At 43.6% G+C, this 12,824-nt stretch overlaps 1 protein-coding gene across 5 annotated transcripts; it reads left to right on the forward strand.

The window, feature by feature from the left end:
• Positions 1 to 2,304: 2,304 nt before the first annotated feature.
• LOC147153916 (chemokine-like protein TAFA-4) lies at positions 2,305 to 11,593 on the forward strand. Of its 5 annotated transcripts, none has more exons than XM_086045063.1 (5): positions 2,305 to 2,444; positions 3,660 to 3,788; positions 4,835 to 4,990; positions 6,231 to 6,355; positions 9,825 to 11,593. In XM_086045063.1, exons 2-5 carry the CDS (start codon positions 3,665 to 3,667, stop codon positions 9,834 to 9,836), a joined length of 417 nt encoding a protein of 138 aa, XP_085901189.1. In that variant the 5' UTR covers positions 2,305 to 2,444; positions 3,660 to 3,664; the 3' UTR covers positions 9,837 to 11,593. The 5 variants fall into 5 exon arrangements, with proteins under 5 accessions (XP_085901189.1, XP_085901214.1, XP_085901180.1 ...); XM_086045088.1 differs by having other exon boundaries at positions 3,660 to 3,779; XM_086045054.1 differs by lacking the exon at positions 2,305 to 2,444 and adding an exon at positions 2,799 to 3,037.
• Positions 11,594 to 12,824: the final 1,231 nt, after the last annotated feature.

Below are 12,824 nucleotides of genomic sequence, written 5' to 3' on the forward strand. Positions count from 1 at the left end.
CATGCAAGAATTTGGGAGTAGTATATAGGGATGACATCATAAGAGTGACGTCATTGCTGTTCAGTGAATCCTCTTCCCCTTTTAATCTTCTGGCCTATCAACAGTCACACAAATGAGCTACCCAATAAATCCAATAAAGATGCCGCGTCCCAATGTTGGCCACATAAACATTAACTTACTCAATATTATGTCTTTGTATAAAGTTGTGAATCGGAGATGTAATTTAGGATGTTACAGTTATAGGAAATACAAATATCAAGCAGTCATATTTATACTCTGTCTGTACACAAACGGACATTCTATTATTCTCGAATCTACTTTCAACACGTGTGAATGTTGAGCCCTCACCCCATCCTCGTGAAACCTGAGACAGACAGAACACAAACTTCCATACGAGCCGCCTGCCCTATAATCCGTCGGCTCCATCTACACTGTAAGAAGCGCTGTGCACACGTTTGGACTTGCGCTCATATGTCCTTAGTAGCTAACTACACAGGTTGCATTTTACGGCTGACACTCATCCACACTCAAAGATGACCTTTGACAAGCAAAATGTAATCAGTTGATCTTTGAGTCCCAAGTGAATCACAACCCGTCAGCCCAAAATTGAAAGATGGTGATGATGTCACACTGGCCCGTTGCACATGAGCTGTCATTGCATCAGATTTATCTGATTTGTGTGTGACTTTTGATGTGATTAAAGGCAGTAGGGGTGAAAATCCTTTCATGTGTTGTCGCATTCAAGGAACATACACATATTAGACAGGGGGTGTACAGATTAGTCGACTTGTCATTTGGAGTACTCTACAAAGACATTTAGAGCGCGACAACTTGTCGCTAGTCACAGATTTTGGGCTTGAGAAGAACAGCTGAGTGCGCGACTGACTGTATTTTTTATTTAGCTTTTCATCGCCTTAATTCAGCAGTCCTCAAGAGCCTCTATCAAATCTGTTTTGCATCCTTCCCTCCTCCAAATGCACCTGATTCAAATGATCAGCTCATCAGCAAGTTTTGCCATTCAGACAGCCGAGCTCCAGGCTGGTGTGTTCTCACATGTATTTTTGGCATAAATTCGGTGTATGTGCTGTACTTGAGATTATTGCAAAGCATACTTGACTCCTCCTGTGTTGTTATTTATTTATTTTTTCAATTACAGCCTGGACAAATATCAGTGACATCATCAGCAACTAGTCATCGACACTCAACTTTCATCACATTAGTGTTGACTTTAAAAAAAAAAAAAAAAGTGCAACCCCTAAGCCACACATTGTATTATGTCATGGGGAGGGTTTTTGCGAATGATACATTATGCCCAAAGAAATGTTTGAGTCAACACGTTCATTTCCTCAGTATGTGAAAAACTTTTGAGTAGTTTTTGTGGTGTTTGTAGAATGAATACTGACGTAACTTCCACATTGACTTATGTTTTCATTCAGGCTGCTGGGAGGCCATGCACTCAACTAGGGGCGCAGCCAGAACATTTTCAGTGGGGTGGCAGGGTGACACGACACCTCAGTGAGGGGTGACCAGGGGTGGTCGTACATTTCTTTATCGTAGTATCATCAGCCAGGCTTTCATGAGATAAGATTCACACCAATTTGCAACAATGCCCATTACACTAATAACCAAGCAGGAGCAAGTCGAAGTAAAAAGCATCGTTTTGCTGAGTTTAATTTACTAGATAATGCCATTGTCTTTTGTGTACTATCTCATAGTCTGCTTCTATCTCATGAACTGATTAGCTAGCTCCCAGCCAATCAGAGTCATCGATTGTCAGGCATCCTACTTATTTTGCATACTGATCAATGGCTGATTCAAATCATATTTAAAAAGCATAATGACTTAAAATCTCTGAATTCTTCACAATTCTAAATTATGCCTTTTACTTAAACTTTGTTTTTCTGCTGAGTGCGTGGGCAAGATTAGTAAGTGAGTGCATTTTATTTCATGAACACGTGACTGGATGTATGAAAAACAATGACTTCTTAGCCATGTTGTTTGCTTGCTGTCGTGTGAAAGTCATGATTTTGATTGACATTGACGTAAAATGTGCTTTACTAAAGACAGATTCTTTCTACTTTGCATTAACATCAACTGTACACAATATATCCGTAAAAAGCTTCGGGGCTTGCTTTCGTTTGTGCAAACAACTCGTCTTCCTTTTCAGAAACAGCAGCGCCATCTGGTGTCGTGGTGAAACTGAAAAAAAAAAAAAAAAAGTTACTCTGAAATCCGATTGGACAAACAAATGTCAAACAAACAAAAGTCAGTGCTTGTGATCGAGTTTACAGGCCAGCTGAGTCTCGAAAAGTTGCCCTGAGACCCTTCCGAGGCATTATTCTTGGTACCGCCTTTCACTGGCGGGATCTGTTCAAGGAAAAATTTGAAGAGAGATTGCGAAACCGCAGGCGAAGCTGCGTGACATAAGCTTCCTAAAATAAAAGGTAAGTGGAAAACTGATTGCCCTTAATATCGTTCTTAAAATCTTTCAAATGCAAATTTTAAAGTGACGAAAACGCATAATCAAACTGCAGACTCGATATGTGATTTGGGGTGATCAAACGTATTCACTCGCCTATCAATTTGGGACGTCACAATAATGCATCAGATTTATACAGCGCTTTCATTGCCGACCCCCACCCCCACCCCCATTCTGAGTGTCCACCCCGTGACACCCTCATGTCAAGCCCATGATCACTTTAAGCTTCTTAGGCGCTAATGAAAGTGGGCGCACATCGTGCGGGAGACAGATGGCTCCTGTCTTGATGAAGTTCTCATTTTGCGCCTGCAGAGGCGGGCAGGCTTGGCTTGGCTGGGCCAGCTTCATCCCCGTCAAGACGAGCTCGATCGCGTGTCAAAGTACACTTGCTTTTTTTTAATTTATATTATTATACATAATCATTTATTCGCCTTGTCACATTGTTGGCGTTCATGATGCAACCGGATGCTGTAGTTTTTGATATAACAGGATATGCAAGGTGTTAATTAAGGAAGCTGGAGAAGAAACTTGTTTTGTTATTAAGGAGCAGTGGGAAAAGTAAGTAGAAGGGAAAAGGCCACATTTCATTGTCATTAATGTAGGAAGCCATTTCAAGGACTCTATACATGTTGCGTGGAATTGTTCCATTTCATTATGTTCTGCTTCCGAAGCTAAACTTTATTCAAAGTGAATCAAGATAAGTGTTTTAAAATGGGCACGAAATGGGCACGAAATGTATATGACATTGAATAGAGTTAATGCTCATCGACTGCAAGCTGATGGGGGCTTCTTGCACCGGTGCGTTCGTCAACGTTTGTTTGAAGCACCTTAAAGAGTCAATGACGTGCATGCCGGATCGGCTTGAAATCATAAGGGGGTTAAGTTTCCTCTCTTCAAGTCCAAGCTGTTTGACGTCCCGGTTTCGGCGTGACTCATTCGGAGTTGTCATTTTTTTCGGAATCTTGTCTGCCTTGTTTTATGAGCACGCTGACGTTTTCAGCCCCAACGGCTAATGACTCATAATGAAGTACAATGAGCCACTCTAGTCAGGCCTTTCTTGGCATTTTCTCAATCTACTGATGGGACAATCATCGCCAAGCACATCTTCACCAACATGCACCTCCGATCACCTCATTTGTTGCGTTCCCATGTGTGCCTCAAGTCCATTTTGTGTGTGCAGGCAAGATGAGCCTGCCGGAAATTGTTTGGGCAAGGCCACTGATCCGTTGGGCTCTTCTCCTGTTTTGCGTGGCGAGCTTGTGCAGCCGGCAAGGGTCCGCTGGCAACCAAAGCTCTGGAGGTGAGACTGGTACGTGACAGAGGCAGCGTGGCCCCGGGGGGCTCATTAGGGCAGCTGGTCACCTGTCGGGCGCCCCTTTAGTTTGAGCCTCCAATTCCCTCGGCATCCGCGCAGCCTGCCAGCACGCGGCACTGCTTGACTGCACTTCAGCATCACGACCGACGCCTTCTTTACGCTTGCTATCATTGATTGTTTTTATCGGCGTGCCTGGATTTCAGCTTTCATGGACTTGTGTTGCCGGCCATACGTGCTGCAGTGCCAGCCATGCAGACTTTGAAATATGCACGCAAGGCTTTCAGTTGTAGCTCCCTGCTCGGCTGCACAACAATTTCAAGTCAGTTCGCCATACGTCCACACCAGTCATAATCAAAATCGGCATCAATTTTGCTATTTTCTTTTGAGATGATGCGCTCAAGATTTTTCTCCTCATGCTCATTCGTGCATGCTTTTTATTCATACGCACTCTGCACGTTAAGTTAAGACAAAAGGCTGTCATGTATGCATTTTATAGTTGTCTTCTGTGTGAATAACTGCTGATGCCCTTCGTCCACGTGATGGCGCTGTAGCCTTGTTTTGCGTGAGGGCGTCCCAACTGTTATTTATTTTGCCAGACACATCATTTACATTAGAAACATCTGACGGCACGCCACAAAAAAAAAATGCCGCAAAAAGTAAGAACAAATGATCATGATCTCAATTTGCTCACAAATTCACTCAGTCTGTGTGAAATTGGGCCCTGGCGAACGGAACAAAAAGCTGATTTACTCGCAGGAAGTTGAATGAACGGCAACAAGTGAATTCATACATGCACATACACAGCTTTACTGTGCCTTCTGCCTCCAATATAGCATTCGCATTTCATTATTCTCTCTGTCACTGCATGTCACTGGCGTAGACGGACGAACAAAGCAGAATTAATCACTAAAAATCGGAGGTCAAAGGAAGTGAAATTGTATCACTTGCCGCAGCTCGCCGAAATGACAACACTGCTTCACCTTCTACACACACGCGACATTTATGTGCTTCAACTAGTCTCCAAATTCTCCTCTTGTAAGGCTGGCCGAAGGAGAGGGCGGGGACCTGCGAAGTGGTTGCGGCTCATCGTTGCTGCAACAAGAACAAGATTGAAGAGCGCTCTCAGACGGTCAAGTGCTCCTGCTTCCAAGGACATGTGGCGGGGACAACAAGGGCGCTGCCCTCTTGTGTTGAAGGTCATTACTGCGCTGCTGCGCTTTCAATCAGTCAGGCTTGTTTCTGTTGTTTTCTCTTTGAAATGTGTTCTGTCTCGCGCTCTCTCTCAAGCAATAATTAAACAAAACAAAAAAACAACAACGTATAGATGACATTCAAATGAGAATGAAGAAATTGGCTTTGTACCAACATGACACGATTGTAAAATTCATCAGGTCTGCACTGTTACTTGCCTCTACAAATACCAAGAAGCATTTCTTTTTTAATTTTGAGCACGCCGTTGACACAGTGGTCAACTTCAGAACACGATTTAGGGTAGTGACCATGAGAGTCACGTATTTGTGCCGTCTTCCCTGTGCACTGCAACACTCCTTCAGTCCATCGGTGCAGTGCTGCGCCTGTCTCCTGATAGTGATCGTCGGCAGTTTTGCTTCTGTTCAGCAGTTCTCAAAGTGATCCACAAGTGTGTTTGTGTTTGCGATTGTTCCCTATGCACAAGTCTCTATTCCCTACATACTGAAGTGGCCATTTGGAAGTGTGAGCGCCTAAAAGCAGTGGACGACCGCTGGAGGCCGTGATGGCCTGGAAATACACTAGGGGAGGCAAAATTCAAATATTTTCCAGACATTCCCAACGGCCACCCTGACTACTGCTAGTACAACAACTCCATCAACAGAATAGTCCACCCACACATTTTTTACTTATGGGGCAGAAGCATTAGTGCCCTAAGATTTTTTTTTTTTTGCATAAGATACCTTCGTCCACTGTGGTCCCTGATAGTGTAGTGGTACACACGCCTGAGTTGTGTGCGGGCAGCGTGGGATCGATTCCCGCTCAGTGACAGTGTCTATGTGTGCCCTGCGACTGGCTGGCGACCAGTTCGGGGTGTAGTCTGCCTTCGCCCATTGACGGCTGGTATAGGCTCCAGCGACTCCCCGCGACCCTATATAGGATAAGTGGTTTGGAAGATGACCTTCGTCCACTATATTGTTCCCATGGCAACTCCACTGCCACAGAAGAGCGAGGTCAGAGAGAGCCGACTGACGAAATCATATGGACATATCATACAGATACATCCTAAAGTAGCCTAATAAAGATGGTGGAAATGTATTTTGTGACTGTACAGCATACACAACATCACATTATGAGAACCTTTTTTTTTTTTTGTCGCCACAGCACTAACTTGCCTACATTGGGTTCATGGTCACTGCTCTCATTATATAAAAAAAGTCTCTTTCTGTTGTGTCATATTTCCTGCAGCCTCCATCGTGCGTCAGAAGTGGTGGTGTCAGATGAAGCCGTGCGTGGAAGGCGAGGAGTGTCGTGTACTTCCTGACCTGACTGGCTGGTCGTGCATCTCTGGGAACAAAGTGAAGACCACCAAGGTGAGCAAAAGGCTCCTTTCTCCCTCACGCCAAATCCGTTTGCTGGAGCACAGCACAATGGGAAATTCCCTTTCCTGATTGCATTACTTGCAAGCCAGCTCAAGTCATACAGCATAAGCTCTCCTTTTGCAAGGGAAGGATCAGAGAGCAAAGCGTGGTCACAGCTCCCAGCGGCCGCAACGGCTTTTTCGAGCAGATGCACAAAAAACACTTCTATAATCTGGTGAACGATGCGGCAAGAGGACAAACGCGAGGAAAACGCGGTAAACTAATACTGTGCACTAAAAGCCATGTAATTAAATGTGACGAGCAACGGCAACCGCGCCACATTTAGAAATGTGCTTTCTCATCAATTGCCTTTTTGTTGAGCCGCTGTAGATTGTCTGCGCACATGCAGCGTGCAGCGTGCTAGCTTTGATCACCAGACAACCACTTGTCTTGCCACTTTATATACCGTCCGACAGTCGGATGAAAAAAAAAATCCAATTGATTCTTTGAATTGGGTCACCCCTTAGTTACTCTCATGAAGGGATTTTGGAAGGTGGGAGGGGGAAGCGAGGTAGCGAGTTTATAAGAATAATAAACATTTTCTATCTATCTATCTATCTATCTATCTATCTATCTATCTATCTATCTATCTATCTATCTATCTATCTATCTATCTATCTATCTATCTATCTATCTATCTATCTATCTATCTATCTATCTATCTATCTGTCTATCTATCTATCCATCCATCCATCTATCAGTGGCGTCTCTGGCATGAAAAGTTGAGTGGGGCACAACAGTGTACAATTTACATTCACAAGCAGCAAAACCTACCCAGTAAATTCTAATTCAAGACAACTATCCATTTTTATTGGCTTTGAATAAAACCTTTGAGTGGTTCAAAATCAAAATGCTACTTACCAGTGTTGTTCATTTCAACACATTGTTCAAATATAAAGGATGCGTGTCGATCTTTCATCGGGGCAAACTTGTCAATAACCGGCTATCAAAGTCCAATAATTCATGAATGGATTCATTTTCAATGGACAACATAGCCAGTTCATTTCATCTCTGCTGCCCCATTGTGTTTCTTGTAAATGCCTCTATCTATAAAGAAGACCGATTCTATTCACAATTATTTTGAGCCTGCATAGTGCTCAACAGCGCCATCTGGTGGGGCCAGGCCCCACTGGCCCCGAATGTACAGACGTCACTGCTATCTATCTATCTATCTATCTATCTATCTATCTATCTATCTATCTATCTATCTATCTATCTATCTATCTATCTATCTATCTATCTATCTATCTATCTATCTATCTATCTATCTATGTATGGCCTATGTGCCTCAGGTGAGCAGAGCAGACGCTAGTGGAGCACCGACTTGAAGGCCCTTGGAAGTGATGATTTCAAATGTGTGACATCTTGTCAGGGGCGCTGCATGCCGCAGCTTTTCTGAGCGTCATATCTTTTTCAGTGGTGCCTTTCCAAACTGCTAGCTAAGTCGTGTACCCGTTGAAGCAATCTTCCTTGGTCGGTGTAGCACCACTCTCATCTCATATCAACATCAGCTTGGTCTTGTCGCCATCTATTGTGAGTCCCACTTTGGCTACAGACTCCTTTCCCCGAAGCGGCTGTATTCACTCAGACGTGAATGCTACCGTAGCATTGCTACGTCATCTGCAAAATTGAGGTCAGTCAAGCACCCTGCATAGTGCAGCTCTTCTCCTCTTTCTTGTTACCAAGTGTAAGGCCAATTCCTAGGGGGCCAAGAGCTTTGCCCTGCAGTACACCTGCCAGGATCACAAATGGATCAATTTTCCCATCTAGAGATTTCACTTTTGACATGCTGTTTTCAAACATCCTTTCTACGGCGTCAATTAACAAGCACCCAGGATTTTCAGCATTTTGCCTCCGTGGATGGTGTTGGTCTGAAATCAATGAAGGTGATGATTGCGCAACGGTTGTTGGTCTTCATACCTTTTACAATGTGTGTGACAACGAGAGAGTGTCCTGCTGTTGTTTTTCCAACCCTAGATCCATTGTGATTTCTTCTTTGATGTTGAACAAGTTTAGGCTGATGGAACATTTTTGCCACAATGAAGCTCAGCGGTTCGTACCCTGGCTGAGATCTCCTGACGGTGGGATTAGGCCCGATGCATTGTAATTCCTCTCTAGTAAAGCTAAAAACGATGTCGCTGAGGTTGTAGCGCTCTAAGACCACCGGTGGGATGTTATGCTCTCCACCGCTCTTGCCCTCGACCAGTCATTCTTCATCATCCTCCCGGCGGCTGAATAGCCCAACTTTAAATTGTAGGCTCTCCAAGACTTTTCTTACTTTCTCGTCCTTGGCCTGTCTGCAGTATCCAGAGCCCCGATCAACAATTCTTTGATGCGGTTGTGTCCGTCATGCTTTCGGTGTATTGCCTTTCAGTTGACGTTACACTCACGCCCTTCTCGCTGCAATGTCATCAGTGATCCACCTCTTGGGTCACTTGAGAAATGATTTCTTTATTACTGTGATTCATTTCTCAGCAGCCTTTTTTTTCTTGACAAACTTTTCATATCAGTCAGTGGGTGACTCCTCTTCCTCTTTGTGCAGGTGGAACTGATTTTGGACTTCACTGGCATATCATTTGTGAATGTTGGTATTGCAAATTAGCGATTTCTAGTCCTATTGTTTCCTCGTAGATTTGCCTTTATATTTCGGAGGCTCAGCTTGATTTTAGCTGAAAGTATCCTGTGGTTAAACCCCACGCTGGAAAAGGTGTTCTGAATTACAGTAAGTAGGTTGTTCTTCCAATTCGTCCAAACAAGAACGTCGTCCAGCTGGCATTTCATCCCCCTGGACTGATGAATGCCCATAGTTTTGCTGCTCTTTTCTGGAATTGATTGTTGGCGGTTATCAAGTTCTCCGTTACTAGTTCGAGTGTTGCTCTTTGTTTGATAATGCTACGCGTAAGTAAATATGACATCCTCAACTCCTATAATCCAGTTTGATGTTCTTTCCAAATACGTCTGTTTATTTTACAAATTTGCTCGCTTTTGCATTTAAAATTAGTGTTACGCGACGGAGACAACTTGACATGCGTTAAGAGTCAGTCAGAGATGGATGTAACGGAGAGAATTTGGTCACGTTTCAAAATAAAATGTTTTTCACCCTCGGATAATAAATAAAGTACTGTACTTTTTTTTTTCCTTCCTTCATTTGTGCGTCCAAAGTGGCCCGCGGCACGGTGGTTGGGCACGCCTGCAATACGATACATATTTATTTATTAAGTGCTTCCACAACAGCTGACACAACATATATACGCCAGTTTTTAGGCCAAGAGCATGTGCCTCTGTCTAAGAAAATCGGGCCGATTACATCTGGGTTCCAGTTGATGAATAAAAGTATTCATGGCATTGACTGAGTTGAGGCGTTGTAATATTGATGCTCTACCGTAATTCAAGATAATTATTGTTCTATTTTTGTTTTTAGGTGGCACGGTAGCAAGGTAGCTGCTCCGTCCAATCAGAGCAAAGCCCAACTCAAGTAACTCTGGACCCTGAGGACTGTTAGAGCCACAAAGAATACACTCCATGGATTCAATTGCAGGAACTCATTATTTCAACCTTTCTTAGTCCTTTAGTCAGATTGTGGGACAATCTATTTGTGAAGATGCGCGCAAATGGCTCCTGTCAATGTTTTTTGAATTCCCTCAGTGGTGCATATGCTGAGCACACGTGCATTGATTCCAGGGTGGGATCGGCCTACGGTCCCAGCTGAACAGATGAGACCCCTTTGTGTTTTCACGAGGCTCCAGCCGGTGGCCTGCAAATCTCTCTGCTCATCAAAGAGCAAAAATACTTCCAAATGTATCACGTTTATAACGGTGAACAATGCTACGGACTCACTTTGCGTCAGATCCCTTTGGACCGGAAAGACGCACGCACGAAAAAACTGCACACACACGCGCACACAAACAGGCTGTGTTTGGACTGTGGATTGGACGGGCCACCAGACAAGCATGCAGACTTTCCTGCGATGCAAAACAAGGACTGTTTGAAATGCTAATCGTGGAGAAAAAAGTGACGAGGAGCTTCTTCACTGTTGAGAGTACTGACATCACGCTTTTGTTTCTCTCACCAAACGCAGTAATCTTGCGGAGGGGAAGCTGCTTTTTGTACCGGAAGCCACCGGTGAAGCTTTTCTGCCTCGAAGCATAGTGGAGCCGCTAACAAAATGTTTTGTGTTCGTACCACTTTATCTTCTTGACGAATAATATTAGCTTTGCCTTTGTTGTACCTCTGGAGTCAGTCCAGCCACTGTGTTTGCATTTTCCATTTTCAATGAGGAGACAATAGTCATTCACAAAAACCAAACCCCAACACACCGAACGCACAGCTTTTACTCCGTTTCTGCTAGGTGACACTTTTTGATGATTTGTTTTTCATATTGTATCATTTAATGCTGAATCATTTCAAATCATTCTCCTCAATGTCACTCACCCCCTTTGTTGAAGTTGATTCATCAGTTTTGGTGCACATGTGAATATCACAGACTGCTACAATGGCTACTTATTCCTGCTTACTTTCTTACTTACTTATTGTCCTTTCTCAACGGCACTTAGAAAGAGTAATCCATGCCTTTGTTGCATCTCGGCTGGATGACTGTAATGCACTTTATTTTGGAGGCAGCCAGTAGTCGCTCAAGCGTCTCGGGTTGGTCCAAAATGCTGCTGCTCGACTCCTAACTGGAGAGAGCATATAACTTCAATTCTGGCCTCCCTTCACTGGCTTCCAGTACATCTTAGAGTTCCATTTAAGATTCTTTTATTTGTCTTTAAATCTTGAAATGGTCTCAGCCCACCTTATATCTATCTGTCTATCTATCTATCTATCTATCTATCTATCTATCTATCTATCTGGCCCCTCCAGAGCTCCTCCACTCCTCCGCACCTGCCTCTGGCGGGCAGAGCAGACGAAACCGGAGGTAGCGAGGACTAAGCGGAGGCTCAGAGGTGCTGGAGCCTTTTCCGTTGCCGCTCCCTCCCTTTGGAATAACCTCCCCGTAAACGTTAGGCAGCCCCCCCGCCCCTATCCATCTTTCAAACTCATCTTAAAACTCATTTAGTGTTTGTCTTTCGGCTCAGCATGAGACTTGGCATTGTTTCAGTACTTTATAGTACTTTATTGTGTTTACTGATTTGATGTAATGAATGTATTGTTTTAACAGTTTTTGTGTTTATAGGTCTGTTTTTTCCTGTATGTACAGCACTTTGAATGCAGCTGTACTTGTTTTTAAAGTAAATAAATAAAGGTGAGTGGAGTTGAGTTATTTCACGATGTTTCAGTCTGCTGGCATCCAGGGGTGGGCGATACTGGGAAATTTTGTATCGACCTGATACCAAGTAAATACAGGGTAGTATCGGCCGATACCGATACGATACCGATAAATTTTGCTTGGAAATGTTATGATCCCCCATATATATATATATATATATATATATATATATATATATATATATATATATATATATATATATATATATACCAAGAGAGTCAAACCAAAAAAAGCAGCAATGTAACGAAAATACAAATAACAATGCTAACATGACAACTAAAATACATCTAATTGCAAAATGTTTTGAAAAGAAAGTCAGTCGTTCAAATAGTGAAAACAATACAATGTAATAACATTTAACATTATAAAAAATAAAATACTTCTACTACAACAACTATTGTTGATTTTTTTGGGCTGAAAAGCCTCTGCCAGAGTATGTTGTCTCTGTGTCCTCGGGGCTGTTCTGGCTTGGGGATCTCCCCCCCCTCCTCCCCCTCCCTCAACTTCGCTTGTAGCTCGTTGCTCTCTGTAGGGTGAGCTTTTTTCATATGTTTGTGTAAATTTGTGGTGTTACCACAGCAGCGGAGCACTTTATTACATAAATCACACTTGGCACTGTCCTTTTCTGTTGTTGTAAAAAAAAAGTTCACACCGCGCTCTGCTTCTTGTTTGGCTCTATATTGCTTTAGTTTCCGGCCCCTGTCTCACTCCCCCGTCGCCCTCTCTGCCAGGGAGGGGCTAAATGTGTGCCTCAGTCACTCACTCAGGCAGAGAGTAGCAGGAGGCGCTGCGCTAGAGAGAGATGGGGGGAGAAGTGGCGCTTTGAGCGAAGTATCGATCTCAGGACAGTAGTATCTATCCGATCCAAGTACTTGATTAGTATCGATAATATTGATATTTGGATCGATTCGCCCGCCCCTACTGGCATCCCTTCTTAATAGTTTTGAACCTAGCATCTGATCGACAGACCAGTCCAGTATTTCCCAACCGCATTGGATGTCGACAGAAAAACGTTAACCCTTTGTAGACAAGAGGCAGGATAAGCACCTTGAGAATAATGACTGACACATGCACAGGCCAGCTAGCAGACCTTTTCTGCACCCTCTTTAACCTTTCACTGCTGCAGTCTGTTGTCACCACCAGCCTTAAATCCAT

Source organism: Filicampus tigris, chromosome 1 (assembly GCF_054856515.1).
Source record: "Filicampus tigris isolate MCC_2025a chromosome 1, RoL_Ftig_1.0, whole genome shotgun sequence".
Classification (NCBI taxonomy): Eukaryota; Metazoa; Chordata; class Actinopteri; order Syngnathiformes; family Syngnathidae; genus Filicampus; species Filicampus tigris.

Excerpts from the sequence above, each read along its gene's own strand:
- LOC147153916 (XM_086045063.1), top strand. The coding sequence starts at position 3,665 with ATGAGCCTGCCGGAAATTGTTTGGGCAAGGCCACTGATCCGTTGGGCT. Across the intron at positions 3,789-4,834 it reads AAGCTCTGGAGGTGAGACTG|GCTGGCCGAAGGAGAGGGCG; the intron begins GTACGTGACAGA and ends TCCTCTTGTAAG. Across the intron at positions 4,991-6,230 it reads GCTGCCCTCTTGTGTTGAAG|CCTCCATCGTGCGTCAGAAG; the intron begins GTCATTACTGCG and ends TATTTCCTGCAG.